Source organism: Gallus gallus, chromosome 1 (assembly GCF_016699485.2).
Source record: "Gallus gallus isolate bGalGal1 chromosome 1, bGalGal1.mat.broiler.GRCg7b, whole genome shotgun sequence".
NCBI classification, from domain to species: Eukaryota; Metazoa; Chordata; class Aves; order Galliformes; family Phasianidae; genus Gallus; species Gallus gallus.
This window is the reverse complement of record NC_052532.1, coordinates 115,877,667-115,893,457: the sequence shown is the minus strand read 5'-3', so window position 1 is coordinate 115,893,457 and position 15,791 is coordinate 115,877,667. Positions and strand designations below refer to the sequence as shown.

At 42.0% G+C, this 15,791-nt stretch overlaps 1 protein-coding gene across 1 annotated transcript; it reads right to left on the bottom strand.

Moving 5' to 3' along the window:
* Positions 1 to 6,327: 6,327 nt before the first annotated feature.
* CXorf21 (chromosome X open reading frame 21) lies at positions 6,328 to 15,264 on the bottom strand. The gene is made up of 2 exons (XM_003640512.6): positions 15,191 to 15,264; positions 6,328 to 8,300 (listed from the first exon to the last, which is right to left on the bottom strand). The coding sequence occupies exon 2, from the start codon at positions 8,297 to 8,299 to the stop codon at positions 7,430 to 7,432; it is 870 nt and encodes a 289-aa protein (XP_003640560.1). The 5' UTR covers position 8,300; positions 15,191 to 15,264; the 3' UTR covers positions 6,328 to 7,429.
* Between the last annotated feature and the right edge of the window lie 527 nt (positions 15,265 to 15,791).

Sequence of the window (15,791 nt, the reverse complement as noted above, 5' to 3'; positions counted from 1 at the left end):
GTCACTGAAGTTACTGTTCAATTAAATTAATTTGATCAAATTATTGGGCAAATTTGCTTTCTTTATTAAAGTCTTTCATGTGATGTCATCACTTAAACCAAATAGCACTTTGTTTCATGACTAAGTCCACTGAGTTTATGACTTCCACATCAAAGTGCTATTTAATTGGAGTAAAGGTGATAAAACTTACCTACATTCTTTATTTTTTATTTGAAATATCACATATTCTCTTTCATTTTCTTTTGCTCTATTGCAGTTTAAAATATGCCGGTCACAATTCCTAGATAAGGATCAGAGGCTTCATGACTATGCATCATGGATTTTTCCAATAGACTGCTAATCATGGCATGAGCAGAATGAAGAAACAGGTCACTAATGAACTTTATTTCACAGTACGCATTTGGGATACAAACTGAATGTCACCTCAAACTACTTTATCTTCTTACAACTGCTTTTGAACTTTTAACACAATACTCTATTTTGAATACACAAATGGTTCAATAACCTCTATAGTGTATGTAATAACAACTGACATCAAATTAATTGACTTTTACACAGTATTTTAGATCTACGATGAAGTCATTAGGAAATAATCATGTTCCTGCCTGGGAAGTAATGTGCTATTTTACAGAAGGATGAATCTATTATTTTAAGAGTTTCAAGTTGACTTAGTGAATATTATTCTATTATTCTAGCAACTGTCATTCTCCTTTTTTTCTGGCCTGCAGAAATACATTTCTGACCAGACATTCTGTGCAAATGTTGAAGGTTTCTGTATGTCCAGAGGACCCCTCTGGATGTTTTTTTGCAATAGACCACAGTCTAACAGAAGAAATATTAGCAGTTGTGCTCTACAAACTGCATATTCTTCCAATTGTTTCATTTTAATTGGTTTTCCACTGACAAGATCTCTAGCTTCTTTCCCAAGCTCAGTTGGTGAGGCCTAAATTAAAAGAAGGAAGAAATAAAAAAATGCCAACTTAGAGCTTCTCAGTATATCACTGATTAATTGTCTAATGTGCCTATGGTAGCCTTATTTCAAAGAAGAGCACGCTAAAAGTTTGCAAGGTCAGAGGGGTATACCAAAAGTGCAAAGTAAAAAAAGATTTTTAAAAAGTCTACACTGGGGAAATGAAATTAAATTAAACAAGTGCTGACAGATCAAAGATGTTGAAAGAAGTTCTTAAAGGAAATGCCTACTAACAGTTGGTAGCCTCACTGGAATTTAAACGATAAACTTACCACTATGGGTTTTAGAAGGCAGATAGTCTGAAGCAAAGCAGAAGTAACTGTGTGAATTGAAAGCAACCTCCCCTAGCTTCTTTTTTTCTGCTAATAAACACCTTGCAAATTTTCTATCCTGGTCTCAGTTTCATAGTCTGCTACGACCTGCACAGCTTCATAGGAAACAGAATGTCTTTGCAGCAATTTCATTTGTATATTTCCAAATAATTTGCATTCAGCCTTCAGCATACATTTTTTCTGATTCTTCCTACAGAAGGAAGGTGAAGAGCTTCTGATGTATGCATGCAGTAGTGAGGATAAGGGGATGTGCATTGTCTGGCTGTGAATATTAAGAAAGAAGTTGTCCTGAGCCATGGTTTTGTCAAGCATGGAAGTCCCTCCTTGAGTTTAGAAGATGTTGGGACTAAGAAGCACAGACATCTATATTTCTCAGTATGGAGGGAGGCACTTAGGAAGGTGAGCAGCTGTATGCCCAGGGCAAGGGCTGTCCATGAGGGCTTCCAGTGAGGCACACAGGCATGGAAGGGCACTGCACTCCACAAGGCCTCTTTGCTCTGTGTGCTCAGGCCTTGCAGCAGCACAGCGCCTCAGTACCAAAATTGGTTGTGGTCTGGGAAGAAATGCTAGCTGGTCATAGTGACAAAAACAAGGAATCTTTAGTGCCTTTTTTTTAAAGAAGTCAGGAACAGATGTTTCTATATGCAGTTTGGGTATTTCTCATCTGTGAATCAGCAAAAATCAGTCTTCCCAAGGCTAAGAGCTGTCACTTCCTCCTACAGCTCCTGAGTCACTTCACTCCCCCAGAGATGGATGCATGAGCAGCGACCACTTTATAAACTCCACTGTGTACACTCTGATACTCAGCACTTAATTCACAGTGATTTGTGATTGCCAAGATCCTCTCAGGGTCAGCTGCTGGCCTTATCAGTGCTGATTTTTGAAAAAATGTCTTTTGATTGTCTATCTTCTTCCTACCTGTTAGACTATGCTTTTTACTAATAATAGATTCTAGGCTCATATAATCCAATAATCAAAGTGTTGCTTGAACTCTTCAGAACTAAAAGAAATCTGCTATGCTTTTTCAATATGACCTTACTAATGCAAAACTGACTGCTCCATAGATCAGGTTTTTTTCTCAAATTGTACTGCTTTAGTCAAGCACTGTGCTTCTGGAATGACACTTCAGCCTGCTTTTGCTAAATAGGTCAGTAAGACCTCGAGATTAATTGGTTTAAAGTGCTGGTACAGTCAACCCCTAACCTCTCTTTCTTAAAACAGGTGATCCTGCTGTTGCTAAGTTTGCCTTTAATGTTTCATATGCTTCTTGGTTTTGATGAACAGTGTTTATCTATAAATGATTAGAATTTTGCTACCTGTGTTGTAATGGTAGTGTTTAAATATCTACCACTTGGTTTCATTGTTGGTTTGGTTGTTTTTTTGTTTTGTTTTGTTTTTTGTTTTGTTTTTGGTTTTTTTTGTTCTTTTTTTTTCTGTTCTACTCCTAGCCTCCAAAGAGGATCCAATTTTAGGAAAAGGATTTTGTGTTCAAAGATGAAAAATCTTGAATTGCATCATTGCATCAATGATGAAGTTACCTAAGTCCTACTTTCAGTGCAGTCACAGGGAAGCCTGCTGTGGGACCAGCGAGCTGTTGTGGGACCACACCAACCACCAGAGACAAGACTGCATGACAGGAGGAGGAGGGGAGGGAGGGAGGGAGGCCTCAGAGAACCCCGGAGGGCTCTGGCATGCGGTCATCAGCCTTTTGCAGAGAGAAAGCAGGAAAGTAATGCTGGAGGCACCACGGAGTGCAGCAGTAATCAGATGCTAATGCCTCAAAATGAGGCGCTACTAATTTTCCTTAAGGGCATTTCCACTTCGGACGAGGTAGTTCACCTGACCTTTTCCCTGGCAGAGATGTAAGAAGGTCTGAGAACAAGCCTTGGGAGCACTGCTCCATTCAGCTCTTGGAAAGCCTGCTTAATATTCTGAAAAGTCACCCTAATCCTGTCAGTATTAACAGCAGGGAAATGGCAAGCCAGCTCTTCCTGATACAGCAGAAGCAGTGTTAGAATGCACTGAATAATTCCACTTTGACCTAAAATTCTCTTTTGTTACATGCTAGTTAATTTTAGGCAAGCATTTCTATGACAGTGATGCTTTTATTCAGAATAGAGTGGCCCTTCCTTTGTGTTACTCCCTGAGCTGAAGCCAGCCCCACCTGCTCATGCAGGCAGAGATGCTGTATGTAATGAATGCGGCTGGAGCTGTTCCTGTCTCTCCTAAACTCTCCACAGCCACTGTACCAGTCTGTGGGAGATGCTGTGCTCTGGGAGCAAAGGTGCAAAGTGGCTGCACAGCAGCTGGCAGAGGCACACAGTGTCCTTTCTAAGCCTAACGGAAGGGACTTAGTGAGGTTTGTAGCAAGTCACTAGATCCACCAATTAGGCCTTTCATATCTGGGTATTGGCTTAAAATCTTTAGCCAGTTCATCACTCAAGCACAGCGATCTCCCTAAAACAGTGACTGTCCCTCCCAAAGGAAGACAAGGTGTCCTCTCCCCTGTCCACAGCAGAACAAACATTTCACAGCAATTCCAATAAGCACGGTAGCAAATCACGTAGTCCCTTTACCACTTTGTCCCCAAGCCCAGACTAACATCTAGTGGCACTCTCTGATGGTCCCACCTCTGAGAGAAAGCCGTGGTAGGAAGAGGCTCAGGGAAGGGAAGGCTGTGAGTAGCTGCCCCTGCTCTGGCTGTGGAAGGTCTGTAGCAAAGGGAACAAGCCAGACGTCGGGGTGCCCTCATCTTACCCCAGGCCTAACCCCAGCACTTTCCCTGGCTCTGAAGCTCCAACGCCACGCCCAGCTGCTGCAGAACTTCATCTACTTCAGTTTTAGGTGCTTAGCTTTTTCTCTTCTTCTGAAGGAACCAATCAGAGCGTGAAATGCTCACTTTCACATTCAGCACAAAGCTCAGCCTGCGCTTTATATCCCATTTCCTTTCCCCGGCCATCACGTCCTGGCACATGACCAGCAAGCAAGCAGAGCTGGCACACGGGATAAGCTCAAACACAAACCTGTGACAACCTCCCTTTCTCTCTTTTCTCCTCCCTGAGGATTGTGCAGCTCACACTGCACACCCAGCCTTCCAGAAAGCTCCCAGGCCTGTCTGATGGCCCTGCGGCAGTAACCTTGGACTCCTAGGGGCACACCTGCACTATATACCAACAATAATACTCCTCCTAGATGCTAACAGTCATGTTACCAGCAGTGACTAACATGTTCTGTAAAAAATGCCAGAGGAAGCTGCTAGAATACACTGAAGGTGGTTATAAACTGCCCTTCTGAGATTAATTTCTTGACAGTTAGTTAAAATAGCAACCAGCCAAGATATCATTGTAATATTTGTTACTTCTTTTTGCCTTCTCAAGTGACTAAGTGACTGGTCACTTATCCTACTGCCGGGAAGCACAGTGAGGCCAGACTAAGTGCTTTCTTTTCAAACCACACTGCCCAGCCACTGGGACTCCACCAGCACTGTGATAAGCCTGCATCCAGAAATGATGTGCCCCTGGCTAAAAATTGATTATTTAACAGAGCTACTAAAATAATTGGAATCTCTCTCTTTAAGTGTTTGACCCTGAGGCAAAAGAGTTGGGAAGGGAGTGAGGGAGAAGGAGAGAGAAGATGGTAATTGTTTTAGATAACAACCTGAGTCATGGTAATAGCAGCCCAATTGCTATCCAAGGGCTTTTAGCAGGAAACAGACACACCTACAGAGGCACTCATGCAGAGAAATATTAGTTTTAAATGGAAGGAGAACAGACACTGAAATGAACTTCCATCTGAGCACAGCGGAAGTAAGAAATATTTGTTTGCTTATGCAAAAGTCACCTTATGTCCAAGAGCTACTTGGTACTGTGGATGGTGTATAATTCATGTCAGAAATAGATAAATGCCAGAGCTCAAAGTGAAATGGGGATTTATTCTTAGGCAGGGAAAAAGAAAATAGTCATGTTTCGGGAGGAAGTGGCAGAATGCTGTATTTCCAGAATAAATCAGTTTCCACAGTGATTTTTACCCTTCTATGAATACAATTTAAAAATGTCAGTTCAAAAACACAAAGTAGGACCTTTATATGAAAGCAGGTGTGATCATACTAAGCAGTTTGCTTAGGAGAAAGCCCCATATGAACAAGATGATTTGACATTGATTGATTAATCCCATGTAAGCACCCAACCTGCCCTCTGAATGCAGCAGCACTGCTGTCTTACTTACACGGAAGATCTGTCTGCACTGCCCTGTAGTGCACTGCAGAAGTAGCTCTTTCCCTGAAATACCCAACTCCAAACCTGACTGCAGCACTCTGACACAGAAGCTTAAGGGTCAGCCCAGTAAACGAGACCGCTTTTCCATGATAGACTGTGGGCAAGCCGCTCAGCCCCTGTTCCCCAGGTGCTGTTACTATTTCCTAAATCTATTCTCAGAATGGAGGCTGTGGCAAACAGATGTTTCCTGTAGCTCTAAGTCACAGCCCTGCTAGTTAGGAGAATCGAGACCTGAGTCACAGATGATAAAATGCTACTTTGTTCACACAGTATGTGCTCTATGCAGTGAGTCAAGTTGAATGTGAGAATGGCCTCTGAGGTGCCAGGTGTATATGTGTAACTATACATTACTTTGGATGTTTCCCTTAAAAATATCATTTTCCTATTTGTAACTTGCATTTGATCAGTTTCTAGAAATACTGTAAGCCAGAAATTATCCATCTTGTATTGCTGAATAATAGTACCGGGGTAGGTTGCTATGGCAACAGATGTATGATCTCCAGATTCACACATAAAATACTCATACAGTAACAGCTTTTTAGATACCCCTTCAATGTACAAGCAGGAAAGTATACTGAGCCATCCCAGTAACCTCTGGGAAGAGAGCAGCTATAAAATAAACTGAGATTTTTACTACACTAAATTGTTTTGAAATACACATAAAATACACATAAATGCATGCTTCACTTAAAAAAAAAAAAAAGGCAAAAAAGAACACAGAGGCCAAAATAACAGAGTTGAATCACTGACGTGAAAACACTTGATGAATATTTATTATAAATTAGTATTTACACTATACTTACACTTGGAAATTCAACCAATCATGGATTGGCATTGCCAGTGTGTTTACATATCAAATCAGTTAACCATCCTCATCCATGAGGCAGCTAATTACTATTTTCACCTTCTTAAGAGCTGAAGTTTTACAGAAAAGGACCTTTCTATTAGAAATATATTAGGTTCAGATGACCTTGACCAAAGGTCAAAGGAACTGTTCACATTAATCACTGAGGCTTTGACTTAGCCTTTGTTTTTCAATTTGGAATTCTCTTAAAAAGAGGGGAAGATGAAGTAGAATTCATTTTATTATCACCACTATCCCTATGTGGCCGCTCCACAGATGCAGGCCTGCAGGCTGCTGACCAACATGGTGTCTGTCTGTCATAGACAAAGGTCAGCAGCATAGAAGTTCAGTTCATACAGTCAAATGTACAGATACACATGCACGCACCCTCTGATGATGTCTATCTGGAAAGAGTTTTTGCTTGCTGAAATGTGTAAATAGGAAGACACCAATGGAGTAATTAAAGTTAGTATAGAATAAACCGTGAAGTGTCTGTCACTTGATATCATTAAAAATAGATAACAAAAACACCTGAAGGGGTGACATAAGTGAAGCTGATTAGGTCAGGGAGGGCGGCCAGACTGAATTTTCTACTTCTGTGGCTCTGCAATCACTGTGCTTTCAGTGCTGTAAGCCATAGCTTCTCGCACGCCCCCAAGTAGTAAGGCAGATTCCAGGGGAGGAAAGTTGAAATGAGATGCCAGGCAAGGGGGAAGAACGAGAACACCTGGAAGAGTGTCATACACTCTTAGTCATTTTTCTACCAAAATATTTTTAATGTCCATGGCTCACTGAAATAAGTCTTTGGGGATACTTTTTTTTTTTTTTTTTTTTAAACTGTAAATCATCTGGCATGTGATAGAGGGACATCTGTGCAGTACAGATATTTTCATTTAATATGTGCTGGAAGGTTTAGCTGGTAGACAGTAAATAAATTTTTATGAACCAGAAAGATGTCTTAAAAGAAAAAAACTAACAATTGGGTTTTCTAACTGCAAACTTTCTAATACTATGCATTAGTGTTGCTATACTGAGAAATATGCAGACTGGGCGTGCTAATTTCTGAGAATATTTGTTCACTGGCTATTTGCAAGAAGCGGCTGATGACAATGTCCTTGGCTTTGGTGGTCTCCATTTTCCTCTCTCGTGATATCTGCGTGCTGATTTGGTCTACATTAGTCATGATGAGCTCTGAGGCCAGGATCTGAGTGGGGGATGCCCTGTTGACTGTGCTGTCCATGATGTACTGCTTGTACAGCTCCATCAGCTTCTGCTCCAGGTAGTCGTTGAGGGCCGAGTCGGAGAGGGGCTGCTGGTGAGGCACCAAGCTCGCCACACGCCAGCATGATGAGAAGCCTTGGGCTTGCTTGCGGCCCGTCTCGCTGGGGGGGACCCGCACGGACTCCATAGGTGGAGGAATCTCTGAGGACTCCAGGAAGGGGCCTATGCCACTGTCACAGGTAAAATCAGTTGCCACTGAGCTAATAGGCACCACGCAGTCCCCAGCTATGTGCAAATCATTGTAGTTCTTGCAAATGCTTTTGCAGGAGGATGGAACCAGATAGGTGTCTTTTCTTACCAGCCCTTCACAGACATCCATAGTTGGAGATGTCTGCCCTTCAGGCAGTGGGTTCTGCACGGACTGTTGGAGATTGTCTTTCTGCCTTCTGCTGTGTTTGCTACCCCTAGAGTGAACAGCAGAAATGCATTTGCCAGCAGATCTGCATCTCTGAAGGAGGCTTTTTACTTGTGCTTCATCCCTGGAGGAACAATTAATGGACCTCATTTCATACACCACTTCCTCCACTGCTTGGTTGGTGCAGAGCTCAGAGTCCTCACAGAGGTAGGCGATTCTGTAAAGGTAACCTTCTGACAGCATCCTTCAAGAAAGCAAAGGAAACACGAGCAGACAGAAAAAATGACAAGAAATCATTAGTTCATTACCAAGTCACTGAGTGGTGACTATACTCACAGTGCTGTTACTAGCTACAGAGATACCTTTCCAATTTGGGCATTAACAAGTGTCTGTCTTTCTGGCAGACGTAGTGAAATAATCGGTTTGTTTCCCCATTGTGATGTTAACTCAATCACATCTAAGTATATTCTGTATAACATAGCATATGGTATAGAATCATAGCATCACAGAATCACAAGGTTGGAAAAGACCTACAAGATCATCTAGTCCAACCATCCTCCCTCTACCATTCCTACCACAAGCCACTAAACCATATCTCGTAGCTCCTTATCCAGATGCCTCCTGAACACTGCCAGGGATGGCGACTCCACCACTTCCCTGGGCAGGCCATTCCAGTGCCTGACCACTCTCTGAGAGAAAAAGCTTTTCCTTACGTCTAACCTAAACCTCCTCTGGCACAACTTGTGGCCATTTCCTCAGGTCCTGTTTGTTGCCTGGGAGAAGAGGCCAAACTCCTCCTCATCACAACCTCCCTTCAGGAAGTTGTAGAGTGCAGTGAGGTCTCCCCTGCGCCTCCTCTTCTCCAGACTGAACAATCCCAGCTCCCTCAGCCGCTCCTCATAAGACCTTTGCTCCAGACCCCTCACCAGTTTCGTTGCCCTTCTCTGGACACATTCCAGGGCCTCAATGTCTTTCTTACAGTGAGGGGCCTGTATGAATAATCCATCCAAAGACAGGTGAGTTGGGAAGAGAGAAACAAGTGGTTTGTTACGGTAACACCTGCTGTAATAGTTTATGCTTAAATATGCATATTTTTGCTCATGATTTCAGTTCAGAAGCCAAGGGTTTTCCCCACCTTTTCCAAATGCTTTGAAGCAACTTTTACTGTGTGTGGTTTGTCACCTGTTTCTGAACTATGTTAATTTTAGATTCATATTTAGAGTGCAACCCTGTCTTTTCCGCACTGATCAATGACTGCAAGTGTGGTTCCCTTTTCACTAAAAGTTCTCAGATTGTGAAATTAGCATTTACTACTTTTTCATGAGCAACCTAGATAGGCTTGAGCAGTGGGCCCAAGAGAACCTCAGGAGGTTCAACAAAGCCAAACGTAAGGTCTTGCACCTGGGTTGTGGCAATTCCCACTGTCAGTACAAGCTGGGGGATGAAAAGATGGAGCACAGACTTGTCAAAAAGGACCTGGGGGTCCTGGTGGATGGCAAGTTGGACTTGGGCCAGAAGTGTGTCCTCACAGCTCAGAAAGCCAACTGTATTCTGGGCTGCATCAAAAGAAGCACAGCCAGCAGGTCGAGGGAGGTGATCCTGCACCTCTACTCCACACTGGTGAGGCCTCCCGTGGGGTACTGCATCCAGATGTGGAGTCCTCAGTACAGGAGAGATATAGACCTGTTGGAGCATACCCAGAGCAGGCCCACAAAAATGATCCAAGAGATGGAACAACTCCTGTATGAGGACAGGCTGAGAGAGCTGGGGCTGTCCACCCTGGAGATGAGAAGGCTCCAGGAAGGGAACACCTGATAGCAGCCTTTCATTATCTAAAGGGGGGCTACAAGAAGGAAGGGGACAGACTCTTTATGAGGGTCTGTGGTGATAGGACAAGGGGAAAAATTTTGAACTAAAAGAGGAAAGATTTAGACTGGATATAAGGAAAAAGTTTGTTGTTTCTTTTTACAGTGAGAGTGGTGAGGCACTGAAACAGGTTGCTCAGAGAGGTAATGGATGTCCCATCCCTGGAGACATTCAAGACCAGGCTGGAGGGAGCTCTGAGCAAACTGGTATAGCTATAGGTGTCCCTGTTCATTGCCGGGGATTTGGACTAGATGACCTTTAATGATCCCTTTCAACACAAACAATTTCATGATTCCATGATAACCTGGATGGAGTTGTCTGTAGTTTTTAGCCATTAGAATGTCAGTGCAATAAGCAAGGCTTTTCAGAGGCATGTATTCAATAAGCTCTGAAATCATCTTTTTGGTTCTAGCGGTCACTGACCCTCTCCAGGTACTGGAGCTGGTAGCTCAGTCTCATAATCTGTGTAGACATGTTGTCAATGACAAATAAGACTCACAAGCAGGAACAGAAATGTCTCTGCACGTCACCAAATGTTCTGCCCAAGTCTAAGCAGTTCCACTGCCATATAGTTGTTGTTAAGTCCACCTTTATGTCTTTTATTTAAACAGATGTCAAGGAAATGATTTACAAGAGAAATGTCATAAAGAAACTGCGTGGTCCAGCAAAGAGAACATAAATCTTAGTTACATAGATAAATGTTTCCTTAGTACAAAATATCTTGTGATGGAGAAGCAAACAGATTGTATAAACAGTAATTACTTCTTTCACTTACTGTTTAATCCATTCATATCATTTTAATCCTGATGGGTATTGTTTGTGCAGCATTTGAGCATATGTCCCAGTTATTTGTCAAAACACCTGCTGTGAAGGAGCAATATACCTCACACTGTGAGTGGGGAGGTGGGATCTCTGGCACATGCCGTATTACTCCATGCTATTGTTGGCTGTTAGATTCTTCATTTACAAGAGTGAAAAGATTTTCATTTCTTAGTCAGGCTTTTCTTGTGTTACAGTTGCTAGTGCAAAATGCTGTAGTGGTAATAAATGTTGGCTAAATCCTGACTGTGGACTTTATGCAGATGTTGGCAAGAAGACAGCATGACACTTTCCCCAGAAGGGAAATAAATCATTTCCACATTATGAAGAAGGTAGCTGGAAGAAAAATAAACTTCCTTCTGAAGGAAATGTTTGTGAAAATTAAATGTATCCAACACTTGCTTTGGTGACCCTGGAGCCTCTCTGCTGCTGCAGGTTGTGTGAGATTTCCCACAAGCAGGTAACATTTAGTGAAATATAGTCTATTTACATGAGAGGCAAAAAAGAACACACGTATCTGGGGCGTGGCATTCCTTGGGGTACCTTGCTGTTGCCTTGCTTTGGATTTTATCTGTGGATGAAGTAACAACACAGAGATCTTATACAAGTGCTTGAGCTGCTCAGGTTGTAAGCCCAGCTCCCTCTCCTCCTTCTCCTTATTTGCCCTCCTTGTGCAGTGCAAAGGCTGTTCCCTTCCCTTGCATACCCTGGGCCAGAGTGTCAAATTATCACCAACTTAGGTGATCTTGAATCTGGAATTGCTATTCACTTATTCCTACACATACTTTTAATATTGATTCTGAGAAATGAGTGAAAATACAACATATGGCCTATTCACTTTTTAACCAAAATGCACCAAGTGTGTGCCTGGGTAGCATGTGACATGTCTGTCTTCCCTACTGCCCAGATGTATCTTGTTTCTGTCATAAGGTGATGCATTAAGGAAATGAAACTGCTGGTTTCATTTCTTCATGCTGCCTTCTGCAGTACTTGTTTTCAGAGCTTTAGAGCACAGAGTCTGAGATGGGAGTAATCGCAAATTCAAAAACAATAGGCACCCATCATGCTTAGGAATTACATGTTTGGCTCTCAGAGTTACAAGTCTACCCTTGGGAGCTTGCAAGGGCTGTGGCGCTCATCTGACGGCACTCACAGAACTGCTAGCAAGTGGAACTGAAATTTTGATAGGCAGTTCAGAGCTGGAATGCTAAGTGAGCTACGTGCGTCTTTCTGGTCCTAATAATATATAACCATGTCACATTATTCCATCACTGCTGATGGCTGGGCACTCAGCTGGGTCATCCTTAATTCTTGTACTTTATCAGACGGGGATGACAGTTCTCATTAATTCTGCTTTCTTGTGTCCCTTCTCTTAATCCCCCTTTTGTGCCATACACACGTGTATACGCTAAGATTCCAAGTGCATGGGAACGGTATCTACTGCCTTTCAATATTTTGAGTTTCATGCCCCTTAAATTTGACATTCACTTCTCTTGTCCTGAAAATAACTGTGTGACTTTCATTGCACAAGGAAAAACAGTGCTGTTTACAATATTGATCTGATGCACTTTGCATATGAGTTGAACAAACAGATACTTCCTTGTGCAGATACTGCATCAACAATGGGAGCTATCTGCATCTTACCTAAGCACAGATTGCAGAGGAGACACAGGGAGAAGGCTGTCTGACTTACAGTGTTTACTATGTTACCATAGTCTTTATTACTCTCAGAAGCTCTTGAAAAGTCATATTTTCTTCCCTGGAGTTTTTGTTCAGTTCTTCAGAGGAATAAAAGCCTGAAGGCGGGATGAATGTTTAAAGCCATGTGGAGAATACAGTGGTACTATGCTACTATTTTCTAAGTGGCAGCAAATTTGCTGGAATATAATGCTTGGAGGTAGTGCCACTGTTTGCTTAAAGACCTCATATTAGAGTCTGAGAGCAAGCAAATAGAATGGAAGTTCTTGGCTCAGGACAAGCAAAAAGCTCAAGGAAAGCCTGAGAGGTGTACATAAAGTTATATGATGAATGGTGACCTATATAAAAGCCCTGAGCATAATCAAAAGTTGCTAGGGAGAATGGAAAGAGCATGGTGCCAGCTGGGATCACAGATCAGCAGGGAAAGGCACATTCTTTTGCAATGCAAAAGGAGGGAAGCATAAGCTCGCAGAAGCGACAGGCCTGTTTTGAAATGGAGTACGTCTGGCTTTCAGCTCTCTGAATGAGACTCTGAACAGTACTGAAGTTGTGCTGCTCAATTCAAGTTATATCACAGGGTATAGCTTTAAGTATAGCTTAGTTAAGCTGTCAGTATTGCTTAAGTTCTAGCTGACTTACTAGATTGGACTGTAATTGAAGTCTCTGTCTCAAGGGAACCCAAACCCTGTGGATCCATCTTTAGTACTTTTTTTCCCAATCTTAACAGACACTTGTATAGTCTATGGAGAAACCAATTCCCTCATCGGGGTTTGAGATCCACCTCAAACTTCAGCACATGGATGCAAGAGTTCTCCTGGCAAGCAGGATAGGCTGGAGCAGAGAGCCTGCATATGCTGCAGGACTCAAAGGTCACCTTCCTCCAGCTCCTGAGAAGCCAGCATAAGGAAATCAGGACAGTGGGGAAGGTAGTGAAATTAGCTGTTCATATGAATAGGTGTAGCCTTTCTTTAATGCATGAAAGCCAAGGATTTTTAGTGTCTGAACTCTGTTTCATAAAGTTTATGTCCAGTACCCAGAGCTGCCATTGGTAAACATAATGGAGGCTGTTCTTTGAGGCTGGAATTGTCCTGCTTTGCCCACAGTAGAAGAGGACTAGCAAAGAGGGGGTTCTACACAAGCATTGGAATGCTACCCACTGCGCATGTATCTTCCTCTCCCTTCTGCTACAGAAAATGTGGAACCTGCAGGGCTGTACCACAGAGTTCTGCCAGCAACAGCAGCAGTTATGAGCCAAGCCTCTCATGCTCCCCTCCCTCTTAGCTCCAGTCCTTTTGTCTTCTCTCAAAAGAACATTTGAGTCCAGCCCATCTTTACTCACATCTCCATAGTTCAAAAGATGCAGGAAAGCTAGGAGTGCCTCTCCTGCAAGGGATGTATGGGCCACTTTGTGGGGAACGAATAAAGTCGGAGAGGATTATAATCCTGTATATCACCTCCCCCAGTGACACAATACACTTCATATGTTTATTGTAACGTTGAATGTTCTTGTTTGACCAATGTCTACCCACTGAACTCTAAGAGCAGCTGGCTTCTCTCATTAAAAAAAAAAAAAAAATCCTTTAATATTTGTTTGACTGATGTTGTACCTTTAAGTGGAGTTTTGTGGGGCAGGCTTCCATAAAAATACAGCAAACACTCTATGGGGTAAACAGAGCTTCTTGAGCTCTTAGATCGTTTCCCATCTAATTCTGCTTTATTAGTTGAAGTTCCTCGAAGCCTTGTTCAATGCAAGCCTGATTCATCACTTTTCACTCTTCCCTTCCTTAATCATCTATACCTACACAAAGATATTTAGGACACCATCTATTTTATTTGATAGCGTTTTACATCTAATACACAAAGCTGTAAGCATCAATACAAGCTTATTGGACAGGAACAGGTCAAGCTCCATTTTCATAAGGGCAACTTGACTACACAATAGTTCTATACTGTGCTTCTCTTCAGGGTGGAAGTCATTTCATGTTTCTAGATTTCTGTTTTTATTTTAATGAGTTGTTGGCTGTTGCTATGACTGAACTATTTGGACTGAAATATTTTGTATCTAAGCAGTTGAAGTACAAGGGACTGATATAGAAGAGAGCACACTTCCTAGAAGAGAATGAACAGTAAGGTGGGTGTTTTTAGGGTGTTTTTGGTTTTTTTGTTGTTGTTCTTTGGTTTTTTGTTTTATTTTTTTTTTCCCAGAAAGGTTTCAACATTTTTCTATGAACATATTTTAATATAAATCCCATTTCATGTGTTATGGTGCCTATTTTTATTTCTAGTCTACAAATAGGGTACTCCACTTCTAAGCTCATTTGGACAGCATGCTACCATGTAAGGAAAGACCAAGAAAAATACCATAATTATGATGAAAGCAATACGTCTGGTAAGACTGCCTTTAAAAGTATTCTGAAGTACATTGTTTTGGTGTGACTTTATGACAGCCTTTAGAAAGACCAGAGGATCAATCTGTGTATTTTTTTAAACCCACAGACGCAGTCAGTCACGGCTCTGAATACAGACAGCACTTCTGAAACGCTCTTATCGCTTCCTAAGGCAGCAGAAATTGCGTGTGGATGGTGGCTGAGACTGCAAACACACACATGCACTCAGAACAGTCAGAAAAAGCGTATGTTCATTTTACCAGCTACCAGATGTGATCCCACACAAACAGAACCAAGCCACCTTGGTAAGCAAGAGCAATGTTTTCAGATCTTTCTATAACACATAGTATTGTTTAGTACTTACCTCTGAAAATCAGCAGCAGATTAGTTCAGAATACTGGTTGTCTTGCAGTCAGTTTAAAGCTTTCTGTCCTACCCTAAAACACAACCTTCTGTTTTTATTTCCTTTTCAGATGCGCTTCTAAGATGACGTGTTTTACTTCTAATCCTCTGTAGTGCAGAAGTATAGAAAGAAAGTCCCTTAGGAGATGAGGGGTTTTTATAACTGGCTGAACTTCAGTATGCTTGACTTTCTTCCTCTTTTATGTCTAAATGAAACTTTGTTGTGAAACTGTGTATTGTTAAAATAGCTGATTGCAAAACACTCAGTCCATGCAGCCGGACTTCTATTTATTAACTGTTATATAAAACAAACAAAACCAACAAAACCATCAAAACCCTAGTGAATTGAACAGTGCTAGAGAAAGTACTCATATTTTGGTGATTTGTGGCACACCCCATTTTAACCATTATTTATCATTTTATTTTTAACAGACACATTGAGACATCTAGTTCAAGAACGTCATACCAAATACACCTGCCAAAGCAGATATGCACTTCCCAGCAGCTCTATTTTGTTGTCTTCAGATTCTCTGACATCTCAGCTTCCACAAAACAGCACAGCT

Coding starts and splice junctions, on each gene's coding strand:
- CXorf21 (XM_003640512.6), bottom strand. CDS start 8,299: ATGCTGTCAGAAGGTTACCTTTACAGAATCGCCTACCTCTGTGAGGAC.